General features: G+C 38.4%; 1 protein-coding gene and 1 pseudogene across 2 annotated transcripts in view; one reads left to right on the forward strand and one right to left on the reverse strand.

The window, feature by feature from the left end:
- Nucleotides 1-15,754, reverse strand: part of LOC101687503 (L-lactate dehydrogenase C chain) — a 49,739-nt gene that overhangs the window by 23,499 nt on the left and 10,486 nt on the right. For both annotated transcript variants that reach the window (XM_045066149.1, XM_004752096.3), the window contains exons 3-4: nt 14,678-14,795; nt 5,331-5,504 (exon numbers count right to left, since the gene is read on the reverse strand). In XM_045066149.1, coding sequence (XP_044922084.1) covers nt 5,331-5,504; nt 14,678-14,795 — 292 coding nt within the window. The remainder of the gene's footprint in view (nt 1-5,330; nt 5,505-14,677; nt 14,796-15,754) is intronic.
- LOC123387775 lies at nt 8,197-8,368 on the forward strand (annotated as a pseudogene).

Below are 15,754 nucleotides of genomic sequence, written 5' to 3' on the forward strand. Positions count from 1 at the left end.
TCATATATCAGGTCAAAAACAAGCCTCAACAAATACAAAAAGACTGAAGTTAAGCCATGCACCTTTTCTGACCACAACACTGTGAAACTAAAGTCAACCACAAGAAAAAATTTGGAAAGACCACAAATACATGGAGGTTAAACAACATGCTACTAAACGATGAATGGGTCAACCAGGAAATCAAAGAAGAAATTTTAAAACATACATGGAAACAAATGAAAATGAAAACGCAATACCCAAAACCTTTGGGATGTAGTGAAAGTAGTCCTAAGAAGGAACTATATAGCAAGAGATGCCCACCTCAAGAAGCAAGGAAAATCTCAATAAACCACCTCACCTTACACCTAAAGGATCCAGAAAAAGAAAAAGCATAAAGCCAGCAGAAGGAAGAAAATAATAAAGATTAGAGCAGAAATAAATGATATAGAAACTAAAAAAACAATAGAACAGATCAATGCAACCAGGAGCTGGTTCTTTGAAACAATTAATAAAACTGATAAATCTCTAGCCAAACATCAAAAAGAAAAGAGAAGGGATGCCTGGGTGGTCAGTTGGTTAAGCATCTGCCTTCTGCTCAGGTCGTGAGCCCAGGGTCCTGGGATCAAGTCCCACATGAGGCTCCCTACTCAGCAGGGAGCCTGTTTCTCCTTCTGCCTCCTGATCCCCCTGGTTGTGCTTTCTCCCTCCCTCCCTCTCTCCAACAAATTAAATAAAATCTTAAAAAAAAGAAGAAAGAAAAGAGAAAAAAACAAGAAAATAAAATCAAATGAGAGAGGAGAAATAACAACCAACACCACAGAAATATAAACAATTATAACAGAATATTATGAAAAACTATATGCCAACAAATTGGACAACATAGAAGAAAAGGATAAATTCCTAGAAACATAGAAATTACCTAAAGTGCAAGAAAAACTAGAAAACTTGAACAGATTGATAACCAGCAAAGAAACTGAATCACTAATCAAAAAACTCCCAGCAAACAAAAGTCTGTGACCGTATGGCTTCACAGGCAAATTCTACCAAATACTTAAAGAGTCGGGCGCCTGGGTGGCTCAGTGGTTAAGCCGCTGCCTTTGGCTCAGGTCATGATCTCAGGGTCCTGGGATCGAGTCCCGCATCGGGCTCTCTGCTCAGCAGGGAGCCTGCTTCCTCCTCTCTCTCTCTCTGCCTGCCTCTCTGCCTACTTGTGATTTCTCTCTGTCAAATAAATAAATAAAATCTAAAAAAAAAAAAAAAAAAAAAGAGTTAATACCTATTCTTCTCAAATTATTCCAAAAAACAGAAAAGGAAGGAAAATTTCCAAATTCAGTCTGAGACCAGCATTACCCTGATAACAAAACCAGATAAAGACACCACTAAAAAGGAGAACTATAGGCCAATATCTCTGATGGACATAGATGCAAAAATTCTCAACAAAATCCTAGCAAACCAAATCCAACAATACATTAAAAAAATAATTCACCACAATCAAGTGGGATTTATTCCTGGGTTGCAAGAATGGTTTAATATTCTCAAATCAATCAATGTGACATACCACATTAATAAAAGAAAGGGTAGGAGCCATATGATTCTTTCAATAGATGCAGAAAAAGCATTTCACAAAGCATGACATCCATTCATGATAAAAACCCTCAACAATGTAGGTGTAGAAGGAACATACCTCAAGATAATAAAGACCATATATGAAAAGCCCCACAGCTACTATCATCCTCAATGGGGAAAACCAGAGAGCTTTTCTCTACGGTCAGGAACAAGACAGGCATATCCATTCTCACCACTTTTATTCAACATAGTACTGGAAGTCTTAACCACAGCAATCAGACCTCAGAAAGAAACAAAAGACATCCAAATCAGCAAAGAAAGAGAGAAACTTTCAGTATTTGCACATAACATGATACTATAGATAGAAAACCCAAAAGAATCCACAAAAACCTGCTGGAACTGATCAATGAATTCAGTAAAGTTGCAGGATATAAAATCAACATACAGAAATATGTTACATTTCTATACACTAATAATGAAGCAGCAGAAAGAGAAATTTAGGAATTAGTCCCATTTACAATTGCAATACAAACAGTAAGATAGCTAGGAATAAATCTAACCAAAGAAGTGAAAGATCAGTACTCTGAAAACTGTAAGGCACTGATGAAAGAAACGCAAGATGACACAGAGAAATGGAAAGACATACTCACAGACTGGAAAAGCAAACACTGCTAAAATGTCCGTGCTACCCAAAGCAATTTAAATATTTAATGCAATCCCTTTCAAAATACCAACAGCATTTTTCACAAAGCTAGAACAAATAATCCTGAAATTCGTATAGAACCACAAAGACCCCAAATAGCCAAAGCAACCTTGAAAAATAAAAGCAACCCTGGAAACCTCACAGTTCTGGACTTCAAGTTATATTACAAAACCATAGTATTCAAAACAGTATGTTATTTGCACAAGAAAAAAACACATAGATCAATGGAATCAAATAGAAAACCCAGAGATAAACCCACAACTGTAAGAATATCCAATGGGAAAAAGACAGTCTCTTCAATAATATGTGAAAACTGGACAGTCACATGCAAAAGAATGAACTGAACCACTTTCTTACACCACACACAAAAATAAATTCAAAATAGATGAAAGACCTAAATGTGAGACAGGAAACCATTGAAGTCCAAGAAGAGTACACAGGCAGTAACCTCTCTGACATGAGCCATAGCAACTTCTTTCTAGGTATATCTCCTAAGGCAAAGGAAACGAAATCAAAAATAAATTATTGGGGGCACCTGGGTGGCTCAGTGGGTTAAGCCGCTGCCTTCGGCTCAGGTCATAATCTCGCGTCCCGGGATCGAGTCCCGCATCGGGCTCTCTGCTCGGCAGGGAGCCTGCTTCCTCCTCTCTCTCTCTCTGCCTGCCTCTCTGCCTACTTGTGATCTCTCTCTGTCAAATAAATAAATAAAATCTTTTAAAAAAAATAAATAAAATAAATTATTGGGACTACATCTAAATAAAAAGCTTCTACACAGCAAAGGAAATTATCAACAAAACTAAAAGACAACCTATGGAGTGTGAGAAGATATTTGCAAATGACGTATCTGATAAAGGGTTAGTATCCAAAATATACAAAGAACTTATAAAATTTAACCCTCTCCAAATGAATAACCTAATTAAAAAATGGGCAAAAGACATGAATAGACATTTTTCCAAAGAAGATATACATGGCCAACAGATACATGGAAACATGCTCATTATTCATCATCATGGAAATGCAAATCAGAACCACAAGTTATCACCTCACACCTGTCAGAAAGGCTAAAATCAAAAACATAAGAAACATCAAGTGTTGGCAAAGATGTGGAGAAAAAAGAACATCTGTGCACTGTTGGTGAGAATGCGATCTGTTGGGGCACCTGGGTGGCTCAGTTGGTTAAGCAACCGCCATTGGCTCAGGTCACAGTCCCGGAGTCCCGGGATCGAGTCCCGCATCAGGATCCCAGCTCCATGGGGAGTCTGCTTCTCCCTCTGACCTTCTCACCTCTCATACTCTCTCTCACTGTCTCTCAAATAAATAAATAAAAATCTTAAAAAAAAAAAAAAAAAGAATGCGATCTGTTGCAGCCACTGTGGAAAACAGTATGAAGGTTCCTCAAACATTAAAAACAGAAATGCCGGGGCACCTGGGTGGCTCAGTGGGTTAAGCCGCTGCCTTCGGCTCAGGTCATGATCTCGGGGTCCCGGGATCGAGTCCCGCATCAGGCTCTCTGCTCAGCAGGGAGCCTGCTTCCTCCTCTCTCTCTCTCTGCCTGCCTCTCTGCCTACTTGTGATCTCTCTCTGTCAAATAAATAAATAAAATCTTTAAAAAAAACAAACAGAAATGCCATATGATTCAATTATTCTACTCCTGGGTATTTACCTGAAAAAAAGAAAACACTAATTTAAAAAGATATATGCACCCCTGTATTTTTTGCAGCATTACTTACAATAGTCAAGATATGGAAGCAATGTAAGCGTCCATCAACAGACAAATGGATAAGGAAAATGTAGTACATAATGGAATATTATGCAACCATAAAAAATGAAATTGTGCCATTTGAGAAAACATGGATAGACCTAAAGGGTATTTATGCTAATTGAAATAAATCAGACTGAGAAAGAGAAATACCATATGACTCCACTCATGAGTGGAATCCAAAAAAAAAAAAAAAAGAATAAACAAACAAAAAGCAGAATCAGACCTATAAATACAGAGAACAAACTGATGGTTGCCCAAGGGGAGTGGAGTGAAGAGGTTGGGCAAAATGGGTTCAGGGGGAGAAGGAGATTCAGGCTTCTAGTTATGGAATGAATGTGTCATGGGAATAAAAGCTGCACAAGGGGCACCTGGGTGGCTCAGTGGGTTAAGCCTCTGCCTTCGGCTCAGGTCATGATCCCAGGGGCCTGGGATCGAGTCCCGCATTGGGCTCTCTGCTCAGCAGGGAGCATGCTTCTCCTCATCTCTCTCTCTGTCTGTCTCTGCCTATTTGTGATCTCTCTCTCCGTCAAATAAATAAATAAAATCTTAAAAAAAAAAAAAAGCTGCACAAGAAGAAAAAAACTGTAAGATATATATATATATAGACATATGTATACAATTTGATATTGTATATATACAATTTAATATTCATCCATACATATTTATTATATAAATTATATAATTAAAATTTATATTGTATAAATTATATAACTACAATTTAATATTCAGCTATGAGAGAGAAGGAAATCCCGCCATTTGTTATAGCATGGACGAATGTTGAAGGCATTATGGTAAGTGAAGTTAAGTCTGATAGAGAAAGACAAATACTGTATGATGTCACTTACATGTGGCTTCTAAAATGGTCAAACTCATAAAAACAAAGAGGTGGTGGCCAGGGGCTGGAGAAGGGGGGAAATGGAGAGATGTTTATAGTTACGGTTATAAAATGAGTAAGCTCTGAGTATCTAAGGTACAGCATGGTGACTATAGTTGACAATACTGTATTATATACCTAAAACCTGCAAAGAGAGTAAATCTTAAATGTTTTCACCATAAAAAGGAAATGGTAATTATGTGAGGTATTGGAAGTATTAACTAATCCTACTGTGGTAATCATTCTGCAATATACAAGTCTATCAAATCATTGTATTATACACCTTACCCATTATGTCTTTTGTATCTCAATAAAGCTGGAAAAATCATTATATACTTTGAATGGGTACAGTTTATTGTACAGAAACATTACTTCAGTGAAGTTGTTTTTTAAAAATAGTATGGAAAGATCATCTTATTCAGTTAAAGGGAGGATAAAAGACTTACCTGGATTTGAAATAATAAGCATCTTACAGTCAGGACTATGCTGGACTATGGTAGGAATGATTGATTTCATGATGTTCACATTCCGTTGCACCAGGGCAAGGCGACTTTCTCCCTCCTGTTGCCGTGCACCTGCTGTCACAATAACTAATTTGGAGTTTGCAGATACTATGTAATCTAAAAAGAAACAGAAGGCAATACTTGGATCAAGAATGCCATAATTACTGTGCCTTACTTCTTTAAAAGTCTATTGTAAGACCTTGGTACTAAAGTACTCATCTATCAGGGTGCCTGGGTGGCTCAGTCGGTTAAATGTCTGCAGCTCAGGTCACGATCCCAGGTCCCTAGGATTGAGCCCTGCTTCAGCTTCCTGCTCAGCAGGGAGTCTATTTCACCCTCTCCTTCTGCCCTCCCCCACAGTCACACTCTCTTTGTCTCTCAAATAAATAAAAAATCTTAAAAAAATAAAGTACTCATCTATCATAAATAAATAAACAAATAAGGTACACATCTACCTTTATACTGGCATTTACAGATGAAACACTTCCCACGTAGCAATGTTACATCACATAACCTGAAGGAGGCCTTGTTACTATGACTTACCAGTTCTCACATTTTTTTTTTTTAATAATAACATATCCTTTTAGCCCACATTCTCATTTCTTTTTAAGGCCTGAGGCAATGCAAGTCAGCATGCTCTGGCCTCTTAGAAACACCTTATGAAGCTTAGAACTCTGAGAATTTATGTCTGTTTCAAGATTCTAAGAATGAGCATGTATTTACTTCTATGATAAGGGACTAGATTTGAGATCATAAAGTAGTTCTTGATCCTCACAGGAAGGTATAAACTACTTTCTAAGTCTAATGATCAGTCATACAACTGTTTCACCTATTAAATCCAATGATAATATGATATGATGCTCACTATCCCATAGTGGACTTTAAAAAAAGCATTATATACCTTGAACTCATGGTCCTGATGTCAAAGTTGTATGCCCTTCAAACTGAGCCAGGCAGTTGTCCCCAGGCTCCTTTTAAAAAAGGAAATCTGCTGAATTTTAAAGACATTATTGTATCTCCATTTATGGCCATTTCATATTTTACTTTTTTTTTTTAAAGATTTTATTTATTTACTTGAGAGAGAGACAGTGAGAGAGAGCATGAATGAGGAGAAGGTCAGAGAGAGAAGCAGACTCCCCATGGAGCTGGGAGTCCGATGCGGGACTCGATCCCGGGACTCCAGGATCATGACCTGAGCCGAAGGCAGTCGTCCAACCAACTGAGCCACCCAGGCGTCCCATTTCATATTTTTCTAATCCAAAATCCAAAACAGGAGATAAACATTTTAATGTTTTCCCTGTCTCAGCAAAGATTTTAACTAGAAAGATAAACTTAGAAAGATGGCATGTCTTAGCCTAACATGTTTCAAACATTCTCTAGGAAATTATCTCCCTTTTGTATCAAGTAAAAGACCTATAGGAGGAAGTCCTTTTCTCTCTGCACAGTTTACTAATTCTTGTTCAAAGACCTTGCTTGACATTCACCTTCTTTTTTTTTTTTTTTAAAGATTTTATTTATTTATTTGACAGAGAGAGATCACAGTAGGAGAGAGGAAGGGAAGAGATCACAGAGAAAGAGGAAGGGAAGCAGGCCCCCTGCTGAGCAGAGAGCCCGATGTGGGACTCAATCCCAGGACCCCGAGATCATGACCTGAGCCGAAGGCAGCGGCTCAACCCACTGTGCCACCCAGGCGCCCCGACATTCACCTTCTATAAAGTCTTATCTAACCATAGAAATCCAAAGTAATCTCTCAGTCTCTCTCTTTCCCCACCCCTCTTTCCCCTCCTCCTACCTCAACTCTGCGGAGTCATTTCTCCACAGTTCAGATTATTTGAAATATTACAATGTCCAACAAATACAATTAAACTTTCTACCAAAGTAAAAGAAAAGTCTTTTCATCATCTGCCTCCAAATTATATTACTAGCTTTGTGTCTTAATTTTATGTCGGATTTTCCAGGTCCCCTGATTCTGTAATGCCATCATCTCTTCACCTGTTATTTTCCTTTGTAAATATAACTCAAACCTCCAAGATACAGCAAACCATAATGATCTGGAGCGAAGGCTCTAAGGTCCAACTGCCTGACTCTGCCACTTCTTGCGGTGTGACTGACCCTGGACAAGTACTTTGCCTGCTCCTCTGATCCTTATATCCTCATCTGCCAGACTGAGCTAAAAACAGTTTTTCCTTTATATGGTTCTTAAAAAACGATTCAGCATTGCAGCGCCTGGGTGGCTTAGTCATTAAGCATCTGCTTTTGGCTCAGGGCATGATCCCAGGGTCCTGAGATTGAGCCCCGAATCGGGCTCCCTGCTCAGCAGGAAGTCTGCTTCTCCCTCTTCCACTCCCCCTTGCTTGTGTTCCCTCTCTTACTGCCTCTCTCTGTCAAATAAATAAATAAAATCTTAAAAAACAAAAAGGGGCACCTGGGTGGTTCAGTGGGTTAAGCCTCTGCCTTCAGCTCAGGTCATGATCTCCGGGTCCTGGAATCAAGCCCTGCATTGGGCTCTCTGCTCAGTGGGGAGTCTGCTTCCCCCGACCCCTGCCTGCCTCTGCCTACTTATGATCTCTGTCAAATAAATAAATAAAATCTTTTTAAAAAGTAAATAAATAAAGAGGGGCACCTGGGTGGTTCAGTCGTTAAGTGTCTGCCCTCAACTCAGGTCATGATCCTGAGATCCTAGGATCGAGTCCCACACGGGGCTCCTTGCTCAGCGGGGAGCCTGATTCTCCCTCTGCCTCTCCCCCTGCTTGTGCTTTCTCTCTCTCTCTCTCTCAAATACATTCTACTGGGCAATCAGGCCATCACCATGGTGAAGCTGAGCAAAGAGGCCAAGCAAACAGAGGCTGGGGCAGCTCCTCAAAGATGACCAATATGCCACCCACTGGGACTTTGGTCCTCCCATGATTTACCAGGGATTTTAGAGATGTACAGATCCTGGAAAGCCTGAACCAACTGCTTTGAACCTACTTTGGGGATAAAGGACTATTCAGTTATCTGGATTTGGAAGTAAGCAATAGACAGGACCAACATGAAAGGCATGCACACTAGCTGGGATAAAAGATGGGACCTCATTCAGCCATTCACCAGTTGGATGGAACAGGCTTCTTACCACATAGATGCATCTGTGGCAGAGTGGAACTTCTACGGAATTATTTATGAAAGGCTGCATCAAATAGGTGTTTTTTTTTTTAAGATTTTATTTATTTATTTGACAGATAGAGATCACAAGTAGGCAGAGAGGCAGGCAGAGAGGAGGAAGTAGGCTCCCCGTGGAGCAGAGAGCCCGATGTGGGGTTCGATCCCAGGACTCTGGGATCATGACCTGAGCCGAAAGCAGGGGCTTTAACCCACAGAGCCACCCAGGTGCCCCTCAAATAGGTGTTTTTAATAATCTTTAAAAATGTCTATTTGGGGACCTTTCAATTTCTAAATGAATTTTAGAATGAATTTAGTGTCTATAGAACATAAAGCATTTTGAGATTTTGACTATGGTTGTGTATCATCTATAATCAAGAGAAGAATGGACAGCTTACAAATAGACTTCCATATGCAAGGTCTATCTATTTATGTATATAATATCATTCAACGAGGTTGTCTTCTTTTCTGAATAAAAGCTCTATAGAGATCTTGTTAGATTTATTTCACGTACTTCCTATTTTTGATAATGTAAATAATAGGTTTAAATTCTTCTCCTTGTTTTTGACATATATATGTACAATTAAGTTTTTATTAATAACTATGTCAACCATCCTCACTAAACTTTTAGCTCTATATGTGGTCTCTTTTATTATTTTTTTTTCCTTTACCTTCTTTTTGATTCACTGGTTATGTTCTTCTAATTTTATTACTTCCCTCTTACTAATTTAGAGGTTTCACTGTTTCTCTTCTTTTAAAGATTATCACAGCAGTTACACTATGCATATTTAAGTTATCAAAGTCCAAAGGTAATCATCACTTTTCCATCTGCCCTAATGACTGAGGAACTCAGAACACTACTTCATTCCCCATTACCACATTTCACACCCAGATTTATATGCTATATTTCAAAATTTTTTAATCCTATATTATATGGTCTTATACAATTTGTATTTATTTAGATTTGTCCTCAATTTTACCATTTTCTGTATTCTTCACATTTTATTTTTGCATTTCAGAACTTGTATCTAAGGTCACTCTTCTTTTGCCTTTTGTATATATTTTTGCATTTTTAAATTTTTAATTAAAATTTTTTTTTTATTTAAGTTCAATTTAATTAATATATACTGTATTATCAGTTTCAGAGGCAGAATCTGGTGATTCATCAGTTGCATACAACACCCAGTGCTCATTACCTCAAGTGCCCTCCTTAATGCCCATCACCAAATTACCCCATCCCCCACCCACCTCCCCTCCAGCAATCCTTAGTTTGTTTCCCATAATTACCGAGTCTCTTATGGCTTGCCTCCCTTTCTGTTTTCGACTTATTTTATTTTTCCTTCCCTTCCCTTATGTTCATCTGTTTTGTTTCTTAAATCCCACATGAGTGAAATCATATGGTATATGTTTTTCTCTGATCAACTATATTGCTTAGCATAATACCCTCTAGTTCCATCCATATCATTTCAAATGACAAGATTTCATTCTTTTTGATGGCTGAGTAATATTCCTGTGTATATATATTTATCTCTCTTCTTTATCCACTCATCAGTAGATGGACATTTGTGCTCTTTCCATATTTTGGCTTTGCATTATTAGCGAAGGTCTGATTAGTCTGACTGAAAATGTATTATAACCTTATTCTCTCTTTTTTTAAAAAAAATGTATTTTATTTATTTATTTGACAGAGAGAGATCAAGAGTAGGCAGAGAGGCAGGCAGAGAGAAAGGGAAGCTTGATCCCAGGACCCTGAGATCATGACCTGAGCTGAAGACAGAGGCTTAACACACTGAGCCACTCATAGTCCTATAACCTTATTCTTGGAAGATATTTTTGCTGGGTAGAGATTCTGGATTGACATTTACTCTTTCTCAGCACATTAAAACAATATCATTTCATTATATTTTGGTTTCACTGTGCTGTTGATAAGTCAGTTATTCTTTCCTTTTTCTATAATTTGTCTAGTGACTTTTTTTTTCTCTTTGCCTTTAGTGTTTTGTTTTTTTTTTTTAGATTTTATTTATTTATCAGAGAGAGAGAGGGGGAGAGAGCGAGCACAGGCAGACAGAATGGCAGGCAAAGGCAGAGGGAGAAGCAGGCTCCCCGCCGAGCAAGGAGCCCGATGTGGGACTCTTCCCAGGATGCTGGGATCACGACCTGAGCCGAAGGCAGCTGCTTAACCAACTGAGCCACCCAGGCGTCCCAGTGTTCTGTAATTTCACAAGAATGTGTTAGATAGGATTTCGTATTTATCCTTGAGACTATTTGACTTGAGTATGTGTGTTATTTTTCATTAGTTCTCAAAAATGCTCAATTATAAATCTTCCAATATTTCGTCCTCTCTGTTCACTTTTCTAATTATATGTACATGACATCACTTTATCCTCTATGATTCTTAGCCTGTCCTATTTTCTACTTCTTGCTGTCTTTTTTTTTTTTTAAGATTTTATTTATTTATTTATTTGACAGACAGAGATCACAAGTAGGCAGAGAGGCAGGCAAAGAGAAAGAGAGATAGGAGGGGAAGCAGGCTCCCCGCTGAGCAGGGAGCCCGATGCGGGGCTTGATCCCAGGACCCTGGGATCATGACCTGAGCCAAAGGCAGAGGCTTTAACCCACTGAGCCACCCAGGTGCCCCTCTTACTGTCTTCTTTGTAATTGCCTTAGGTTCATCATTTCCCTCTTCAGTGTGTCTGCTCTATTATTAAATCCATTAATTTTTTTATTTCATCCTATTTAGAAGTTATATTTGACTATTTTACTTTTATTTTTAAAGATTTATTTATTTACTTATTTATTTGAGAAAGGAGGAGAGAGTTGGGGGGAAAGGCAGAGAGAGAGAATCTCAAGCAGATTCTGCACTGAGCACAAAGCCCAGCATAGGTCTCAATTCCATGACCCTGAGATCATGACCCAAGCTGAAATCAAGGGTTGGACACTTAACTGAGCCACCCAGGCACCCTTATATTTGGCTATTTTAAAAATATAGGTTTTCCTGTCTTATACTGATATTTTCAAGTTGGTCCTTTATTTCTTTATGTGGAATAATTATAGTTAATTTCTATTTGTGTTTCAGAATTTCAACATCTGAAATCTATGGTAGCCTTTTCTGTTACCTCAGCTGGTTCTTGCTCATGCATTTTCTTGGTAGATTTAATTAGTCCTACTGTGAGATGTTCATTTTTTTGGAATATTATTTGTGGAACTTCTTTGAGCCCTGAAATAAAGTGGGTTACTTCTAGAGACTCCCTTAAGTCTTTTTTTAAAAGATGTATTTATTGGGGTGCCTGGGTGGCTCAGTGGGTTCAAGCCTCTGCCTTTGGCTCAGGTCATGATCCCAGGGTCCTGGGAATGGAGCCCCACATCGTGCTCTCTGCTCTGCAGGGAGCCTGCTTCCCCTCCCTGCCTCTCTGCCTACTTGTGATCTCTGTCTGTCAAATAAATAAATCTTTTTTTTTTAACAATGTATTTATTTATTTGAGGGAAGAAGAGAAAGTGGGGGAAAGGGCAAAGGGAGAAAACCTTCAAGCAGCCTCCCCACTGAACTCGGAGCCGCTTGACCCACTGACCCATGAATTCCTGACCTGAGCGGAAACCAAGAGTCAGACATTTAACCAACTAAGCCACCCAGGTGCCCCAAGATTATCTTAAGTCTTAAGACTGCTTGAGATTTTTGGGGGGATTTCAAATAAGGGCCAGCTGGTATCTACAATCTTGGCGACCATTTCCTTCCTTTACTCAAGCAGCTGAGACGCTTGATTTTACTGTCAGTCCCCAGAGATAGGGAGAAACGAATTACTTCAAGATCATCCTTACATTAAGGAATTGCCAAATGAGGGCCGGCAAGCCACGTCTGGCCCACCGCCTGGTTTAGTAATTAAAATCTCACTGGAAGGGGCGCCTGGGTGGCTCAGTGGGTTAAGGCCTCTGCCTTCGGCTCAGGTTATGATTCCAGGGTCCTGGGATCGAGCCTGGCATCGGGCTCTCTGCTCAGCAGGGAGCCTGCTTCCTCCTCCCTCTCTCTCTGCCTGCTTCTCTGCTTACTTGTGATTTCCGTCTGTCAAATAAACGAATGAAATCTTTAAAAAAAAAAAAAATCTCACTGGGACATAGCCAGACCCATTTTACATATAGTTGATCACTGCTTTAGAACAAGAGCAGTTGAGTAGTTTTGACAGAGGCTATAGATCCCACAAAGCCTAACATATCTGACCCTTTACAAAACAGAGTTTACTAACCCCGTTGGAGTTCCAGCTTTATGAAGTTAACTCCTATAGAACTCCCCAAATTAAGCCCTGTCTCCAGTCTCCTAAATCCTGTGAGGCAGTGGAAACCAAAATTGAAGTTCACAAAGTCTGACTAATGCTAGCTAGTAAAAACGAGCTACAATGCTCTGCTTAACTCTCTAGTTTCCTGACTTCACCCAATGCCTATTCTGAAAATGTCTTTATTAAGAGCATATCAATTGTAAATGAATTCTTTAAGGATTGAGAAAATCTTTCTTTTATATTTTATGCAGGAGTTTTGTAATTTATAGCAAAAAGACTGATCCAGGTGTTTATCCTGCCACATTACCATAAAGTAAATGCTGAATGATTTTTTTTTAAGTATTTTAATACAGTAGGAGCTCTTTTAACCTGACTCCACTGAACTGATTCAGTACATTAAGGGATATAAAACATACTGATATCTAAGGCAACTGAATACTCCCAATTAGTAGACTTTCATAGGGAAGGTCTGTGTACTTTTTCTTCCCTTTTTTTAGAGAGAAGCAGAGAGAGCACAAGCAGGGGGAGGGTCAGAGGGAGAAGGAGAAGTAGACTCCCCGCTGAGCAGGGAGATGGATGAGGCGGGGAATGCAAGCTGGTGCAGCCACTCTGGAAAACAGTATGGTGTGTCCTCAAAAAGCTGAAAATAAAGCTACTCTATGACCCAGCAATCGCACTACTGGGTATTTACCCTAAAGATACAAATGTAGTGATCAGAAGGGGCACATGTACCTGAATGTTTATGGCAGCAATGTCCACGATAGCCAAACTATGGAAAGAGCCCAGATGTCCATAAACAGACGAATGGGTGAAGATGTGGTACACACACACACATACAGGAATACTATATATACACACACAGCCAACAAAAAAATGAAATTTTGCCATTTCCAATGGTGTGGATGGAACTAGAGGGTATTATGCTAAGCGAAGTAAGTCAATCAGAGAAAGACAATTATTATATGATCCCTCTGATATGAGGAATTTGAGGCAGGGTGGGGAGTCATGGGGGTAGGGAGGGAAAAAAATGAAACAAGATGGGATCAAGTGGGAGACAAACCATACAGACTCATAATCTCACAAAACAAATTGAGGGTTGCTCGGGGTGGGCGATAGGGATACAGTGGCTGGTGATGGGCACTGGGGAGGATATGTGCTATGGTGAGTGCTGTGAAATGTGTAAGACTGATGATTCACAGACCTGTACCCCTGGGGCAAATAATACATTATTTGGTAATAAAAAAAAAGATGTTTATCATGTTTATATCCAAATGTATTTATGGCAATTGTATCTATTAATTATATAATATGAGGTAAGTCACTAAAATACAAGTGTAAAAGAAATGCATGGTAAAGATAACCAGTATATTCAGGATTGAGACATGAATAGATGTAACACAGAACATATCAACTAAATTAGTAATGTTTTATTTTTTTTCCTGGGTGTTGGATACATTGATGTTTGTTATACTTAAACTCTATATGTCAAGCATTTCATAATTTTTTAATGATTGTTTCTTTTTTAAAAGATTTTATTTACTCAAGAGAACATGAGCAGGGGGAGGGGCAGAGAAAAACAGAGAAGCAGACTCCCCACTGAGTGGGGAACCCAGTGTGCGGCTTGATCCCAGGACCTTGAGATTATGACCTCAGCCAAAGTCAGAAGCTTAACCAACTGAGCCACCCAGGCACCCCTATTATCCCCCTGCTTGTGCTTGCTCACAAATAAATGAATAAAATCATTTTCATAAAAAATTAACCTTTTAAAATGTATGTCCTAATGAGATTGGTGATATTTTTAATTTATATTTACGGAGACCAGTTTGGTAAAGTTCATTACTCTTTTTTAAAACTCTGAAAAGAACTCTTTAAATTAAAATTAACCTTTTCCAGAGGTAATCTTTGAAGTATTAAAGAAAAGACTGCCATGCTGAAGATCCATCATTTCTCCCTTCAATTTGTCCACTGAGACATCAATGAGGGCGAGTTCATCGGCCAAATCCTAAAATACATGAAAGTTTTGAATAACATATTTTGAAGAATGTTCTTACTTCAGTATTTAAAAAATAAAAAAAAAATTTGTGTGTGGCTACTTTATAATCGAAGTATAGTTATATTTTAATAGAAAAAATGCTATAAAAATGAGTGTGTGAGTGTGTCTAGAGTGACCAGAAAGAAGTCAAAGTAAGCAACAGAATGTAGCAAAAATTACTAATTGCTTTGCCTTCAAAACTAATTGATAATTTTTTTATAAGTGGCTTTTTTTCCACTTCAGATAATAGTTTAAGAATGATGAAAAGCTATTAAGTTCCTTCAAAGGATTTTATTACATTTAACCTTTATGCCCAATTTCTGAATTGGCTGAAGTTTTTAGTATGCATCCTTATGACTAAAATAAAAAGGTGGCCACCTCTGGGAACCCATTTCATGCACAGTACATTTAACATTGGATCTCCAACCTAGGGGTAGATGGGCATACAACCAGACCATAGTTCCCAGTCAGCCACACAATCATGAGGCAAACAATGGATACACTTAACAATTATTCTGTTTTTTACTTTCAGAACCAATATATTTCACAAGATATTCAACAATTGATTATAAAATAATCAATGTTATGGTTTTGCCCAACTCTAAGCTAATGTAATTAGCTTATAACATTATTTAGCTTACATTATTACATTTTATAATATTATATTACATACATTATTACATTACATTAGCTTAGAGTGTAGTTACATCCACAATAATGTAATGTAATTGTGTAATTGTTCTGAGCATGCTTAAGGCAGGCTAGGCTAAGATATGACAGGTGGAATAGGTGTACTAAATACATTCTGAACTCATGATGAGTTTATTGAGATGTAAACTCATCATAAGTCCAGGAAAATCTGTATAGTCTCTTTTTTGCTTACTCTGATTTGAATTGAGTTTACCAAATGAAACAGAATACATAACTAC

Source organism: Mustela putorius, unplaced genomic scaffold, assembly GCF_011764305.1.
Source record: "Mustela putorius furo isolate JIRA1106 unplaced genomic scaffold, ASM1176430v1.1 tig00003859_pilon_pilon_pilon, whole genome shotgun sequence".
In the NCBI taxonomy this organism is placed as follows: Eukaryota; Metazoa; Chordata; class Mammalia; order Carnivora; family Mustelidae; genus Mustela; species Mustela putorius.